Source organism: Ciona intestinalis, chromosome 8 (assembly GCF_000224145.3).
Source record: "Ciona intestinalis chromosome 8, KH, whole genome shotgun sequence".
NCBI lineage: Eukaryota > Metazoa > Chordata > Ascidiacea > Phlebobranchia > Cionidae > Ciona > Ciona intestinalis.
Genome location: NC_020173.2, coordinates 2139463 through 2154863, shown reverse-complemented (window position 1 = coordinate 2154863; position 15401 = coordinate 2139463). Strand labels below are relative to the sequence as shown.

Below are 15401 nucleotides of genomic sequence, written 5' to 3'. Positions count from 1 at the left end.
CACCATAGACTTCTTAGGTCAGCGCGAGGTTTAATTTCTCCCAATAAGCAAGTGTAACAGTTAGAGATTTAGGGACCTTTCCGTGTGCACAAATCACAACCTCTTGACGAGTGACTAGTCACGTAAGGATCATATTGCATCTCACACTCAACAACAACCCCCATTTGAGCAGGAATTTGCGCCGCTGTCTGGCATACCAAAAGCTGAGGTTTACCCAACAGTTTGGTGATGAGTGTTGCCAAGTAATCCGCGACGGATTTGGGTGTTGGATAAATCATTAGGGCTTGTTTACCAGATCTCTGCAGGCGGTCGCAGCATTTCTTAATATCTGTTTTAGGTCAAGCACCTGCAGCTAGTTTGTGAGCAGTGCTGGTTCATATAGGAGTGTTTTTCTTTCTGCTGCTATGTAACGGAGCAAACAAGCTTGAAGTATGTCGTAAATAACGCAGCAGATATTATGATCGTTAAATGTTTTAATATTGCGTAGTAGCTAGCAGATTTACCTACAGTTTGTGAACATCGGGCGAAAAGCGTAAATTCTGCGGGAATTTGGATCGAATAACTCGGCGGTGCTTCAAACCCGAGCGTCGGATGCTAGTATCAAAGACAGCATTGTCAGCACGCAACTTGCGTCTAAAGTTACAGGTTCGATAAATTGTCCCACGTCGTAGCCGTGTTTTAAAATGAGGAACGTGTCATCAAACGCCCAATTCAGCTTCACCTCGGGGCTAAATTACCGCCCTGCTAAACGAGTTATTTCCGTGCGGCCGTATAACGATCGTATTTCGAACACATACAAACACCGGTAAGGATTACGAGACCCCAAGTTTATGTACCAGTTTCAGTAGCGGAAACTGTGTCAGATATTTAAAAGATATGAAATTACACGGCGTCGCTGCTATTAACAATGCGGCTTGAAAATTCGCGATGTCAACTTCAATAGATTTTGTAAATGGACAGCTGAAATCACGGGAAATCATAAAATACACAAAAATCCGGCTACCCGAAATAAATGCTATCGTTGGCCCTATTTAACTTGGATGAATTGGCTGCGCAGCAAAAACTTACGTCTAAGACCTTAAAACCAGCATAGTGACGGTCGATTTACATCTGCCGAGCATGAACGTACCACGGAACATGTTCGGTCAAGTTAAATGGCGCATACCGGGATTTTGCTTGTGCGAGGGCCGTATTTATATGGCTTATGGCTGCAAGGCAAGTACTTTGTGTGTTTAGCAGCGTATGCAAACATCGCATTGTTAATACGGATGGCCAAGTCGGATTTGCGTCGTCCAGGACCATTCTTTGCTGTGTGGTTAGGCTGCGGATCTGAAACTAATGCTAGGTCGAAAGGCGAGCTAGTTTATCCCACGTATCTATGTAATAACATTGTGGCAGTGTTAGAATGAGTCAGATTCTTTTAAGCCCTTGACAAAATATCTTTAGATTCCACGGAACAAAACTTTGAACTAGACAGTTTGATAGCAAATTGAAATCTATGAAGTGGTGAAATTTGTTTATGAAGATATCATAAGATGAAATTGAAATCCCAGCTCACAGCGGTTGAAATTGGTTTGGGATTAAAGCTGCAGCAAACAGAGCCACACACGACGCTTAGTTTGACTGACAAGGTTATCAGTTATCTGCAGAATGGCCCTTGAAGGTTGCAGAACTTCTCACCAGCTCTAACCCGAGCTAGGTTGTAAACTTTAAATCGTCGTCTTATCAGATGAATTAGCACGACTGAGAATGCTATGAGGGTTGCGTCGTTGATTTAGGCGTGAAAACATCTTCAATGTAGTCGTAAAACGTGCTGGTCAGCAGGTTAAACACTTTCGACATTTGATACGCCCATCATAGCAAATGGTATCATTTTAAAGTGAAACCTTATCGTAATCCAACACACTATTGTTAAGCTATTCAATACGGAAGCAGCGTTATCGAGACGCTATTGTTACGTAATAGTTACGCAACAATACCATGTGTATTCCACGCGGTCTAGTAGTCTCGATTTCCTCTCAAACAAACTATTATCTGCTCGACTTTAATCCGCATCTATTTATCGATAAACCGGTTAATACCGAAAATAACCGGCTGGTGGTTTATTTTGAGCAAAACGCATATGAAATGGTACCAATTCTGAGCCTTAACCCACCAAACACTACCCTATCCAATTACAGATCTTGCGTAGTTTATTTTATTCAATTGTGCTGTGTTTTAAATTTTCGCGCCAAATGGAAAAGTACTGTTACGTCACAATGTGTGCATTTTTGTGGGCCACCGCCTTAGCCAGCTACAAAGTTGGAAGCCAAACTGAATACCAACGACTCGTTTTTAAAGGTAAGTAAGAAACTAGTCGCATTCGGCTTTGGGTAACTGCCAAACAGTACAGCTGAACAACATAACCCTTTATATTCAAAAAGATGACCAAGGCCGGTCGGGCGTTTGCAGGGGTTAAATTTATGCGGTCCTGGCGCCGAAAGAATTAAAGGGCATTACACCAGACTATAGAAGTAGTAACCTTGTTTGTTCCGGGTGCGTACACCAAAACAAGGCGAACGTGTTCTGCACGGTAACAAATGCAATACAACGAACAATCTGCGCTACCACATTGATCAAGTCCATTTTTTATGAGAGAGTTTATGTTTATAAAGCACTGGTTTTCCGGTCAGTTTTAATGCAAACATTACACCCCATATGCATGGAACGATTTTATCTCAAACGTTTCGGTTCAAAAACCAAAACCATCTTCATTGATGTCCAAAGTTGTTGTTTTTTGAATTTTTTAGGTGATGGTTTAGCCTGCCCAGATTCCTGTCACTGTTCGTCACCAGAAAGGGTCGATTGCAGCGAAGCCGATCTGCAGTTTGTGCCAAGTAATATCTCGGGCAGTACAGTTTACCTCATTCTCACTAACAACAAGTAAGCGGAAACTTTACCGCCTTATTCTGATAGCTGCCGCAGTTTAAAAATACGAATGCGTTTGACAAACTTAATGAACTTTTAAAAATGCACTGCTTTTCTATTAAGACCCATGTATCGAAATTAGTTGAATGTAATTGAGTTATCAAACCGCAAACCATCTCGTGTTCATTTTGATCAAAGGCTTTCCGTGTATTTACCTAGAGCGTACTTTCCAATAGTTTAATTTCAGAAAGCAATTTGCGGTTTTAGATTGGAAGCTTTATCCTCCGAGTGTTTCACTGAATGCCCGCTCGTTCAAACATTGGATTTACAGTGGAACATGATATCGGAAGAGGGACTCCCCCCGAGCACGTTTGCCCCGCTAAGCAACTTGTACCACCTGATCCTATCAAACAATAGGCTTCGCAAAGTGCCGGCCGGTTTGCCGGATTCTCTTTTAACGCTCCATTTAGCAGGTTTGTTTCTACATAGCCAACCCATAGCGTGACGTTTACGTTTGCGGCGCGTCAGAAAAATTGCTTTTCTGGCCAGAGAAGTAAGGAACAAGTCGGTGACGTAACCAAGTACCCTTGGATGTCGTATCGGTGTTGTTTTACGTGTGCATTAAGATCGGCATTTTAACTGTGTGTATGTGTTTATAACAGCGATCTGATAGTAACACAGGTCAAAGCGTTTGACTTTTGGCATCAACAATAGTCTAGCGCTACAGACCGTGCGGTAATACTATACATCATATTTATATTAAACTTCTTGGCTGCCGTCTAGCCTTGCAATTAAGCAGTCGCGCAGGCCATTTATACCCGTGCACTCCCGTCTTTGCAGCGTTTACAGCGTGTTATCCATGTTTTTATAAAGACGGCCATATGTAAGCTAAAGTACGGTTGCTGGATTTGGGGTATGCTAACCAAATTACCAATCCGCGCTTGCCAAATCTTTAGTTCACGTTCGTTCCATAGTAAACGCAAACTGCCACATACAGGTATAGTAGCGACACGTCTCTTGTTGCGTCGGCATAAATAACAGGAATACTAAACCCGCAGAGAAAAATCAGGATATTTTTTCTTTAAATACCAAACTTATATTTCTCTCGGTGAATTGCACAGGCAATTTAAGCTGCCAGTCAGTTTTGACATTCCACACGACCGCGATTATTATTCGAACCAACAACCTACGTTTCCACTTTATCGTAAAAGCGGATCTCCCTGCAAGTTGCTGAAATATGCTTGTCGGGCTATCAACTTGATGCGCCATACATTTAAACGAAATTCTGGCGAAATACGATCAGGTGTACTGGGATGAAAGTATGTTGAAAATGCGGTAAAATATGCCAATCTTAACTGGCTAAAAGCAATCGGCTTTGTGTACACCATAAGCTACCACGTCATTTAGATTCTAAATAAAACTTAAAGTTTGAGGCTTGCGTCGTTGATTTACGCATGAAAACATCTTTAATGAAGTTGTAAAACGTAGATACTGGTCAGCAGGTTAAACACTTTTGACATTTTGTACGCCTATCATAACACATGGTATTATTTTGAAGTGAACCCTTCTGATTTTATAAATATACACAAATCGCAAGGTTACGGTTTGTACATGTTTTAAATCGTTACGGCTTGTCCATATTTACATTTTGGGTAAGTTTGAGTAATAATAATCATGAAATACGTTCAAAAATCACCAAAAATGTTCAAAACAGATATTTACCAAAAATTCGCTACTATGTTTTATTCTACCGCGTAAAAAAACATGCACCGAATATCATTCAACTTTGTGATATTTTTGCACTTACAGGAAACGAAATAAAGCGAATAGACCCGGCAGCTCTGGCCTTGAAGTCCCAACTACGGAATCTTTATCTTCACAACAACCGTCTTGCAGATGACGGAATACGGCGCGGAATTTTCCGCAGTCTTCGAAAACTGGTGGAAATGACTTTATCAAGCAACCAAATCACCCGAATGCCTTTGATTCCGGATTCCGCGGAAATGGTAAAGAAATTAGATATATCGCACCCCGAATCTCGACTTAACTTTGTCTAATGGCGTGTCGGAATTTTGCTATCCGGCAAATACATTATGTTTTTCATAAACCGGATATCTTGGTGCCCGGATTCGTTTAAAGTAATTATAACCGTTAGTAAATAATGGTTTTGTCACGAAAAACGTTATCTTCTTTTTTATTTTGATGGTATTAAATAAGAGAGAAAGTTGTTAGGTGTTCCCTTTGAAAACGAGGTAAAATTACATAACCTTTCAACCTTTGTCAGAACTATATCAATATACAAAGGTATAAGCTGCTTTGAAAGACTCAACCATCGCTAAAATTTCGCCAAAGGTCTAACAAAATATTTTCTTAACTACAGAAACTAACCAAAGCTATAGTTGCGGATTTTAAATCTTCTTACCCGCCACAGTACGGGCTATAAATAATATAGTAGGGTGGAGAAAGATAGAAGACCGTTTCATTCTATTTTCTCGTTCCATTTGGTAGTAAACAAAAGATTCATAAAATCGTATTCTTACTACTTCGAGCATAGCAGACCGTTGTTAATTGTTTAAAACCCATCAGGATATTTGAATGTTATATGTGCTAAAGCTGTCCCATTTTTTTCGGGCCTACTATATAACATAGATAATAAATATATAGCAGGGTGGGGGGAGATGGGACACCTTTTCGTTCTAGTTTCTCCTTCCATTTAGTATTAAAGGGCCTAAACACACCCCAAATGTACTTCGCTTTAATCGATAGAGTGTGTTTTTCTAATTCCAACGACACCTTACTTGTTTTAATCGGTTCTGTATAACCAAAGATATTCCAGCTCAAACACCGTGAAATTCAAAAAACTGATTTGAAAGTTGCGTGGCGAAAAAAATTGAGAAGTGTACTACCCACGTGACAAACACGTAACAAAATTGTTGAAGCGTGGCCGCTCTCATTCAGAAAGGCGAGAGGCAGTGTTTTCAGCGAAAAACAAGAGAATAAAAAAAAGCAAAAAAGCACAAAAAAACGCAGGTTTCGCTTTTACGAATGAATCAGTCACGTGACTAGTACGTTCCTACGTCACAATCACGGAGCTCGTAGTAAAAAAAAGATAGCGCTAGAGATCACTGTTTGAGGACGAATATCTCCGCCTATACTGGACCAATTTTAATAAGCAAAGTATTTTTGGAATCAATAAAACGGTCGCTTTATGAATTTACCATAAAAAATAAAAGTGACGTGGGGTGTGTTTAGGCCCTTTAAACAAAAAAGATTCAAATAATTTTAAAATCGTATCCTGGCGATTCCCATAGACCATTGTTTATTGTTTAAAACACAATCGACAATAAATACCACAGGAAACATACAAATAAATCTTATCAGGTTTATCTACAAAACAACAGTCTACAAGAGTTACCACCGGGAACCTTTCGGCATAAACGAAATGTTCGTGTCCTTTTCCTGCAGCGAAACAACATTTCAAGCGATGGAATAAAACGAAAATCGTTTGCTGGACTTCGTGGGTAAGAATAAAACAACTAGGAACAGTAAATGCTGTTATAATTTGTTTATTTTCCTTCGTGATGCATTTTTGTACAAGGGCACATTTCGTCGTACCAAGTGCTTATAGTTGCCCACAATACGTTTTTGTCTAGCAGCGACACATTTTGCTATAACAAATACTTTTTTTTATGGTAACGGATAGTGCGATTTAGCAACACCACGTAGCATTAAAGTAGCCGCAAAGTATACACTGCCAAACCGAAAACTATTTCAACGATCTTCCGATTTCTAGTTAAACCGGCAAATTTCAGAATAAAGTACTATACAGATTTTCCATGTCGATATCACTCACGAGTTATATACACACCAGCGAGCACATATATAGCTGTTTCGCGTTATCTTGAGCGGTTTACCGACAACTCGTTGAATGATGCATTAAACAACTTAGTTCTTCATACATCATTACAGGGTCGAGTACCTCGACCTATCAAGGAACAGTCTGCGGGAAATACCGCATCATCTTCCCCGCAGTTTGAACCGACTTCACCTCGAAGGGAACGAAATAACCAGAGTTTCACGAAACGCAACGAGCAGACTCAAAGTAAGTGAAGCTAGGTTGTTATATTTGGGGCTGTATGGCGAATGAATCTATAAGTGCTTGCTGGTTATTAGTGTGTTTTGCATAACATACAGAAATCGTGCCGTTTTATAACTTAAACGCGAAGCGTTCATTTTTTTGGAAAAATATCAATATTCAACGTTTTTTAATGATTTACGAGTTAAATCTAAACAAATTTAAGGTTCATACACCATCATTTTTTCATTTACCACCTTAACCAAAATCAAACCTGACAATTCATGGTTATTTACAAAAAAACGAAAAGATCTATATTGTTTTTATTCTGAAGGGCGTAAGTGGCGTGTGTCTACGAGATAAGACGGTCACTTAATCAAGTCACTTATAGGTTCGGTAAAGCATTATCAAGGCTGCGTTTGTACTTTTTGTAACTTAATCACCCTGTAAGTTTGGGTGGCGGACACATTAATGACTAATATTACGATAAACGCTTCTTTTAAACCAATCGATCCGGAATTTATGTCTTCGAAATGTTTTAAAGTACAACATGCCAGACTTTACAACCGAGTTATAGTAGTTTTCAAGGTCTCAGGTGGCAGTGGTAGTTTTTACTCGCTAGGCTTTAATCGATTTTTGACCCTGGTATTGTGCATGGATAAATAAACTCAAAATTGATTTCTATTCTTAAATTTGTAATACACACACACACTGATGCTATCAGAGTAATTAAAAGTCGATTTTAAAATGCAAAAAAATACCACTTCACACAAAAGCTAAGCATAACGTGTGCCTCACTTTTAGCGTTTTTTGATAAAATTTTAAACATAGCAGCACCGATGGTTTACAATTAAAAGTAGGAGTTATTGTCCAAGCTCGTCTTTAAATTACTATAAGCCTTATCCTTGCAATCTCGAATACCACGTACCATGACAAAACAAAAGCAAAACGGTGCGTCAGTAGTATATCACAACTTTCAGGCACGATAATGAAGAATGCAATTTATGCAAGCAGTGGAATTGACTGACGTTCGTAATGTTCACTTCAATAGTTTTGTCCGATGATACAGCGCTTGTCGGCAAGCGCATTATAATCGCATTAGAGTTCCTGCTAAATTGGGCAGTCTGTTATGTTCAAAAGAAATCTCTAGTCTCTGTAGATTGATGGTCGATTACAGAAGAAAAAATATACTTTCTTATCACTCAGCGTATACCTCCCTTTGATATAATGCCAGCTATAACAAGGGCTTTATACTATGAGGCGTTAAGAACATGTTATGCATATTGCTTGTCAAGAAAAGTAAACAGCCTTTTATTGGCGACTGATCTACGAATTTTCTCCGAAAATATTGGCAAAGTTTTTGGCTAGCGTTTAAATTTCTGATACGCGTAACCACTGGGCAATAACAAACTTAATCCATATAATTTACCCTTTAAACAATGCTCGGTATTGTACTACCTTATACATAAGTCACAAACCAATATCTTGATAATGATCGTCCAAACTATGACGCATTACTAGTCCCGATATTAAAGGCAGATTAGAATTACCTATCTCAAAGGACTGGCAAACTTTAGATGCTTATTTCTCCGTACACAATGGAGATTTAATCAGAGTTTTTTCGCAGACAAATTTAGATACCTTTTAAACTTATTTTATATGACTTAGAAACTGAAGTATTTGCTGCTGCATCAAAACAATATTCGGTCGGGTGGAATTGAAAGCGGAGCGTTGCGTAACCTACACAACCTACACACTCTACGGATGTTCGGAAACCATCTTACAGAAATACCAGAACCACTACCAAAAAGGTATAAGGTTTTACTGCCACATTCTATTCCAAACGGGTGAGGCCCAGCAGCGTGACACGCCCTGGGCCCTGGGATTTAGACCATAGTTGACCCATTACCCAATGTTTTATTGCTATATACCAGGAAGAATATTTTATGGAATTATAACAAATATATTGAGATGGAAAAACACACTACTTTATAGTACTGGTATAACAACGTACAGGCAGAAATAAACATTTTGTCTTTGTTCTAAAGAACCGAATATATTGATTATTTACTGTTGTCTAATTATGTCTAAAACTGAATTTGTATTGGCTGGCATATATGCACAACGCGCAGGTAGGGTATATAATGCGTGTTGCTCAACAAAGGGGGTATATACAGTTCAAAAGTACACAGGTGTGTTGGTGTAACCTTTTACGAAGCATGTCACCTTTACACCGATATAATCTACAAGTTTCAGCATAGGCGAAAATGGCGACAGTGTTTTAATGTTTTTTTTAAACAATTAACACTGGTCTATTGGAGACACGAGGATACGGTTTTATAATTCTTTGAGTGTTCTTTCATTACTACCAAATGGGACGAGAAACTAGAATAAAAAGGTGTTCCTTTTTACCCCAACGTACTGTAATAGTATTTCATGCAATTTCTTATACAGGATACATTGTCTTATTCTACTAAACAACAAGATCCGATCGATCAGCAACAAAGTTTTCCAACACACGAGGACCCTTCAAGAGTTGGACTTGCGGTATAATAAACTGACCAACAAGCGAATTGCAAGGGGAACATTCAGAAAACTGAAATCGGCGAACCGAATTGACTTGTCCGGGAATCAGCTGCGTGCAGTGCCAGGTCTACCGAGGTAAGATGATTGACAGGCGGTGTTTGTAAAGTGATTCTTAAGATTTATTAAACTATACACCCTTTCCACGCTCCGTGTTTTGATAAATGATTCACTCATCAGCACATACGACAGGTGCAATGTTCCGAGCAATTTTAAATGCATTATACGAAAAAAATATTGACATAAGCTTCAATGCATTAAGATGAGCACGATCAAAAATGAGAAGATTTTATGCACCTTTTTATCCAGGAAATTATTTCATTCATTTTGATCTTGTCGTTTGTTTAGTTTTCGTGCACATTTCTCAATTTCCCGACCTATAATTATTTGCGCTTTAACACGACAAATTCTTCGTTAACTGTCATCAGCTTCGCGTCTTAAAATAATGTCTGACGTAACCGTAACTGTGTACACGCAGATTAGTATCAGGTGGCGGATAAACCGATAGGCGTCATTTAGCCAGGCCAGCAAATAGATTCCGCGACGTAAAAGGCTCACAACAATATCGCCATGCGCCTTAACACAACATATAACTATTTTGTGCCCTACAGAAACGTGACGACTCTGCTACTTAATCGAAACCACATAAAAAAGATACCACTACGATCATTTTCAAGAATGCCATATCTGAAACAATTAGGAATGGCCGACAATCGTATTCGAAGTGAAGGAATTCCATTGAACGCTTTCAAAGTGAACACAAATATACAGGTAAGGCTAATATAGTCCCCAAACTTGAGCGTGTTGGTCCTATGCGTATAGAACACACGATCAATATGGACAGTTCAGTATACAATACAACAAACGCAAGTGCAAGCTCACATGTGTATATGCAACGGGAGGTCTACTCCATTCAAAATACAAGCCGCCGAGGGAATACTAGGGATGCACATTACAGAATAATTAGGTATTCTAGGATATCCTAGAATACTTTAATTCGAATCTAGAATTCCGAATCTAGAATTTCGAATCTTTTTATATTTATAGGAAAAATAATTTTACCCACATAAGTCAGTTTATAGACTCTTTTATAGCAGCCTTGTTGGATCATGAGCTGTAAAATGATCAAAAATTGTACTATTGGGTAATTTTTGCGTCATGAAACGTATAGCAGGCTATGAAAAAACGTTGCGTAACGTATACTCTCGAAAGTCCCACAAACACAAAAATATTTTTCTTTTAAATTATTAAGTTTCAAAAATTGTTAATATAGTTTAAAAGATGACGTGTGATGGTCATTAAACAGAATACCGAATCCCGTAAAAAAAAAAGGATTCGAATCTCATGGATTCGAAATTTTGTAATCTGCATCCCTAGGGAATACTACACTGTTAATTTTTTAGTTCTATCAAATTGATTTACCGAATATGATACACTTATGTAACTTAGATATTTACAGGTTTTAGATTTAAGCAGCAACGAACTTGTGAGGTTACCACGGTTTTTTCCACCTAATGTTGAATATCTTTACCTCCAAAACAACAAGATTACCGAAATTCGAAAGATGGCGTTTTTCTCCGCTCCAAAATTAAAAGGTAGACATTTTACATATTTTACAGTTTGTGTTACACTTAAATATTATGTTGTTGCGACTTTTCATCTAAAAGCACAACTGACTGAAATTTACACAAAACGTCACTTATTTAAAAAAAAGTTGTCAGTTTCAAGAGAAAAGCACAAATTGAAACCCGCACTTTCCTGCCCTAGGCACATCTAACGCGTGCCGCACACGGTAACGATTAATACTTTTGCCCACCTATGGGCACTAAACACAAGGCAATGTTATACACTAGCATTCAAACTAAATAAATTAGCAATAAAATTTTCTTCCAAAAGATGCGAAATCTGTTGCGTGTGGAATTTACTTCAGTCATGTATAGCATATGCCGAGAATTTTAACATAGTGTGTAAACACATTATAGGTATCTTTCTACAAGACAACTTACTACTGCCAGAGACCGTGTTCCGCTCGGCATTTACAGGCCTTAAAAGTTTACACAGGGTTGAAATTTCATGGCGACCGCTGGAGCCGAATGCAAGTAATGCGAAAACGCTCAATCGAAAAAAGCGGGACAATGCGCTTCCCAAAATGACTGTTTTTCGACAATACAAACGAAGAAGACGCGTAAACTAATTTGTACCTGTACATTTTGTAAGTTTGCAATGAATATATGCTTTGTGTAATTTTTGTAAATTGCGATTTAACTAACCGGGCTTGTCCTATGCTGCGGACCACTACAGCAATATGTCGTTATCCGAAATTACCCTATTACGTTTTTTTATACGAATATCTTTTTACAGATAATTTATCCTAAGTCTTTAGCAGTGCTAGGACAAAGCTACTCACGTTGTATAAGATGTACTGTATGTTGAGCTCCTGTTCCTTTTCGTTCTTTTTTTATTCTTCTTGCCAGATCTATGACGTATTTGTGTGATTTCACTGCAAATATATTCACAATTTAAATCACCACGTTTGATGCTTAAGGACTTAACTATTGGCCTAGTTGTATACCAACAAAGTTTTTGTTATTAGTAGTTACAAGCAAAACATTATATCACTCACCTCTAGTGTAAAATCATCCTATGTATCTTGTAGGCTATGCGAAACTTTTTCTAGCGGACTGGTAAAATAATAATATTAACTTAACAAAGGCATAAATTTAACACAGTACCTCTACTTTACCTAAAATCAGGTATAACTTATTTTAACGCTTACAGTATAATATTTATCAATTGGACATAGAATGGAAGTCATTTTGAATTGGAGAAAATGAACACCACATTTCTATAACACCTAACACCAGTTATAGGCTAACTTATTTTAGTACCATGTTACAGTAAGAGTTGTATTGTGACAGAAAAAGTAAGACATTTTTACTGACCTAATCAACGCACTACTCTTGAATCCTGACATTTAACCCTTGCAGAATGTAACAAAGCATAGGCACAATAACACTGCCTTGATCTTACCATAGTTTTAACATTTGTAGAACATTTTCTGTGTAATCCATTTACTAACCCTGTTTATAATGAACAAGTGGAATGACTAAAATGCAAACAAAGTTTGGCGAAACTCAGCAAACGGCAGACTAAAATGTTTCACGAAACGAAGAAAGAAAAAAAAACGCTGAAAAGTTTCACTATGGCGGAAGAATTTCCGCAACAAAAGTCATGTTTTGCTATCAAGAGGAAGTAGCGTTCTCGCTTGTAGGCTCAAGAACATTATCAATAAGTCCAAATAATTTAGCTTCATACGGGTCCATAAAGTTGTCTCTATCTAGGGCTTTTTCTGTGAATAAGGATATTTAATAGTTTTAGAAATGCATAAGGTAAGTTAAGTGTCTCTCAAGAGCAAAAAGTTATTTAAATTCCGAACATTTTCCTGATTTTTTTTATATTTTACATTGAAGAGATATTATTGTTCCGTGAATTTACATAATTAAATCACAGAAATATTTAAAAAAAAGCCAATTGACATAGAAAATACATGTTTTGCAAAAACACAAATAAAACACCCCAAATTAAACAAAAACCATCAGATCTTTAAAATAAAACAATCACCTATAACTTCATATTCCTGGCCAGTATGTTGTACATACAACTTATTCAATTTTTCCTTGACCTTCTTAATTTCATTCGCTTGAATAACAATATCAGAAGCTTGTCCCTATGTAAATGAGATTTAATTTACATTGTTCTAATGTAAATCAAGAGATTGTTGTGTGGATCTACGAAAGGTGCTAACTAAATGAATGAATGCAATGAACAAATGAATACAAAAAATAAATAAATAAAACGAATGAATGCAAGTTACAACTTTGCGCAAATGCTAAAAAAGCTTTGCGCAAATCATAATTTTATATTTTTTTCTTCTTTATTCTTATTCAACTTTTTAACACATGAAGAGTATATCAAAAGTTTCAATGATTGCTGTCATTCATATTAAAAAAAACTAGATAAAACCTAAATGCATCAAGATACTTACACTAGCACCACCTAAAGGTTGATGGACCATTATACGGGAGTTAGGCAGTGCATTTCGCATGCCAGGTTCACCAGCTGCAAGCAGCAGTGAGCCCATGCTGCTGGCTTGTCCTACAACCCATGTTGAAACAGGACATTTAATCAACTGCATTGTGTCATATATTGCAAGGCCTGAAGTGACAGTACCACCTGAAGTGTAGAGTATATATGTATTGAAATGTTTGCAGTGGGTAGTGCACAGTGGAAGTGGTGCATGTTTAGTTTGTACAACAAACGTTTCTAATACCCTTTTTGCATGGTAAAAAGTTAATGCGAATAGCGATCCGCATGAAACTGTCCTTCCACCATACTTTTCATTACTCGCATAATGTGAGTAACAACCAACCTTCTACAGCATGCATATGACACGCTTATGACTTTATGCGTGTTAACTTTGTTTTTGCGAGTAAATATGCGAGTACTTGCGTGCATAAAAGTGACCATGCAAAAAGGGTATTATAGTCAGTCAACTGGTCACTTTCCGATTGATAAAACAATCAGAACTATACCATACTTCAGTGGTTCATTTAGTGTTGTGTGCAACAGGTCACATGCGTTATAATAATTATTCTTTGCCCCACATAGCATTGATAGATAAGTTACATTCATAGCTTCATTTCAATATAAATGTTTCAAATGCACCTGGTGTATTAATGTACATATTGATTGGCTTCTGTGGGCTCTCAGATTGCAGAAATAAGAGCTGGGCTACAATCAGACCGGACACAAAATCATCTACCTTACAAAAGTATAAAGGGGAAATTTAGAAAAATATAAATTTAGAACTAGAATAAGAATGGCACCTCTTAACCTCAAGCAGAAATGCTTAAATGTTAGGAGTTGCATTCTTTTGCATATCATGCTGTACACATATATACTACATTGAATGTATGAATGAATGAATGTAATTGATTAAAATACTGTCTTGTTTCAGTATGGTTGTGGGTAAAAATTTCAGTTACGAGAATTGAGTAAAATTAAATTAACATCAATATGCTGGATAAATGTGTATACATTTGTATGAATTTTAACAGACTTTAGAAGTTAGATAAAAAGTAATGTCCACTCTTATAAATGACTTGACCATCAAATGATCAGATTATTAATCAAATTGGCAAGTGATATAACACTTACCGGTGCCATAAGACAAACTATTCTTTCTTTTAGAAGCCGTGAATAAATATCATAAGTTCGTTCCCCTCTTCCAGTTTGCTCAATTACGAAAGGCACTCCAAGAGGTTGCAAATTGTTCTTTGAAATGTGGAAACATCTTGAACAGATTTCCGAAAATACAGGCTGAAAATTATAAAAATATAATATTTTCTTTTTCATGTGTTTTACAATAAATACACTTCATACCTTAAAGGCTTTAGATAAGCCATTGGCCCGATAAACAGAGAACATGCCCGGTGGTAAGCAGGGCAAATATAAAACGGTACAGTATAGTATCCTATTTGGTATTCCTACTTTATGTTGGTTTTAGGCCTAGAAATGAAAAAATCGTTAAATCTCACCGGAATATTAATATCTGCATTATTAACGACTAATTAATCCGTGTATAACGTTAATCTGAGAACCAAATAAGTTCCAAGTTAGATTGTAATAAATAACAACATAAAACTCATGACTTATTATACGTTGCGCTTGACTGGTCCAGTAAATAACGAAAGTGGTGTTTATACGCACTCTAGCGGCGAGTAATTAACGATAAACGAGGCAGTTCAATGTTTGTATAAAGTTTGTAATGGTAATG

The 15401-nt window shown here is 37.3% G+C and overlaps 2 protein-coding genes and 1 long non-coding RNA gene across 3 annotated transcripts; 1 reads left to right on the top strand and 2 right to left on the bottom strand.

The window, feature by feature from the left end:
• Positions 1-1015: 1015 nt before the first annotated feature.
• LOC100185698 (podocan-like) lies at positions 1016-11765 on the top strand. Its single transcript, XM_018812818.2, has 11 exons — positions 1016-2340; positions 2790-2922; positions 3175-3380; positions 4717-4913; positions 6289-6428; positions 6877-7009; positions 8651-8793; positions 9437-9643; positions 10177-10336; positions 11025-11160; positions 11548-11765. Exons 1-11 carry the CDS (start codon positions 2235-2237, stop codon positions 11757-11759), a joined length of 1773 nt encoding a protein of 590 aa, XP_018668363.1. The 5' UTR covers positions 1016-2234; the 3' UTR covers positions 11760-11765.
• LOC113474407 lies at positions 11457-12322 on the bottom strand. Its single transcript, XR_003396069.1, has 2 exons — positions 12189-12322; positions 11457-12065 (listed from the first exon to the last, which is right to left on the bottom strand). It is a non-coding gene; the product is annotated as an uncharacterized LOC113474407 (long non-coding RNA).
• A 286-nt stretch (positions 12323-12608) lies between these two features.
• Positions 12609-15130, bottom strand: LOC100177058 (ATP-dependent Clp protease proteolytic subunit 1, mitochondrial-like). The gene is made up of 6 exons (XM_002124473.5): positions 15008-15130; positions 14783-14944; positions 14291-14387; positions 13611-13798; positions 13187-13292; positions 12609-12914 (listed from the first exon to the last, which is right to left on the bottom strand). The coding sequence occupies exons 1-6, from the start codon at positions 15050-15052 to the stop codon at positions 12808-12810; spliced, it is 705 nt and encodes a 234-aa protein (XP_002124509.1). The 5' UTR covers positions 15053-15130; the 3' UTR covers positions 12609-12807.
• Between the last annotated feature and the right edge of the window lie 271 nt (positions 15131-15401).

Excerpts from the sequence above, each read along its gene's own strand:
- LOC100177058 (XM_002124473.5), bottom strand. The coding sequence starts at position 15,052 with ATGTTCTCTGTTTATCGGGCCAATGGCTTATCTAAAGCCTTTAAG. Across the intron at positions 14,945-15,007 it reads GCTTATCTAAAGCCTTTAAG|CCTGTATTTTCGGAAATCTG; the intron begins GTATGAAGTGTA and ends TATAATTTTCAG. Across the intron at positions 14,388-14,782 it reads TAGTTTGTCTTATGGCACCG|GTAGATGATTTTGTGTCCGG; the intron begins GTAAGTGTTATA and ends TACTTTTGTAAG.
- LOC100185698 (XM_018812818.2), top strand. The coding sequence starts at position 2,235 with ATGGAAAAGTACTGTTACGTCACAATGTGTGCATTTTTGTGGGCCACC. Across the intron at positions 9,644-10,176 it reads GCAGTGCCAGGTCTACCGAG|AAACGTGACGACTCTGCTAC; the intron begins GTAAGATGATTG and ends TGTGCCCTACAG. Across the intron at positions 10,337-11,024 it reads AAGTGAACACAAATATACAG|GTTTTAGATTTAAGCAGCAA; the intron begins GTAAGGCTAATA and ends AGATATTTACAG.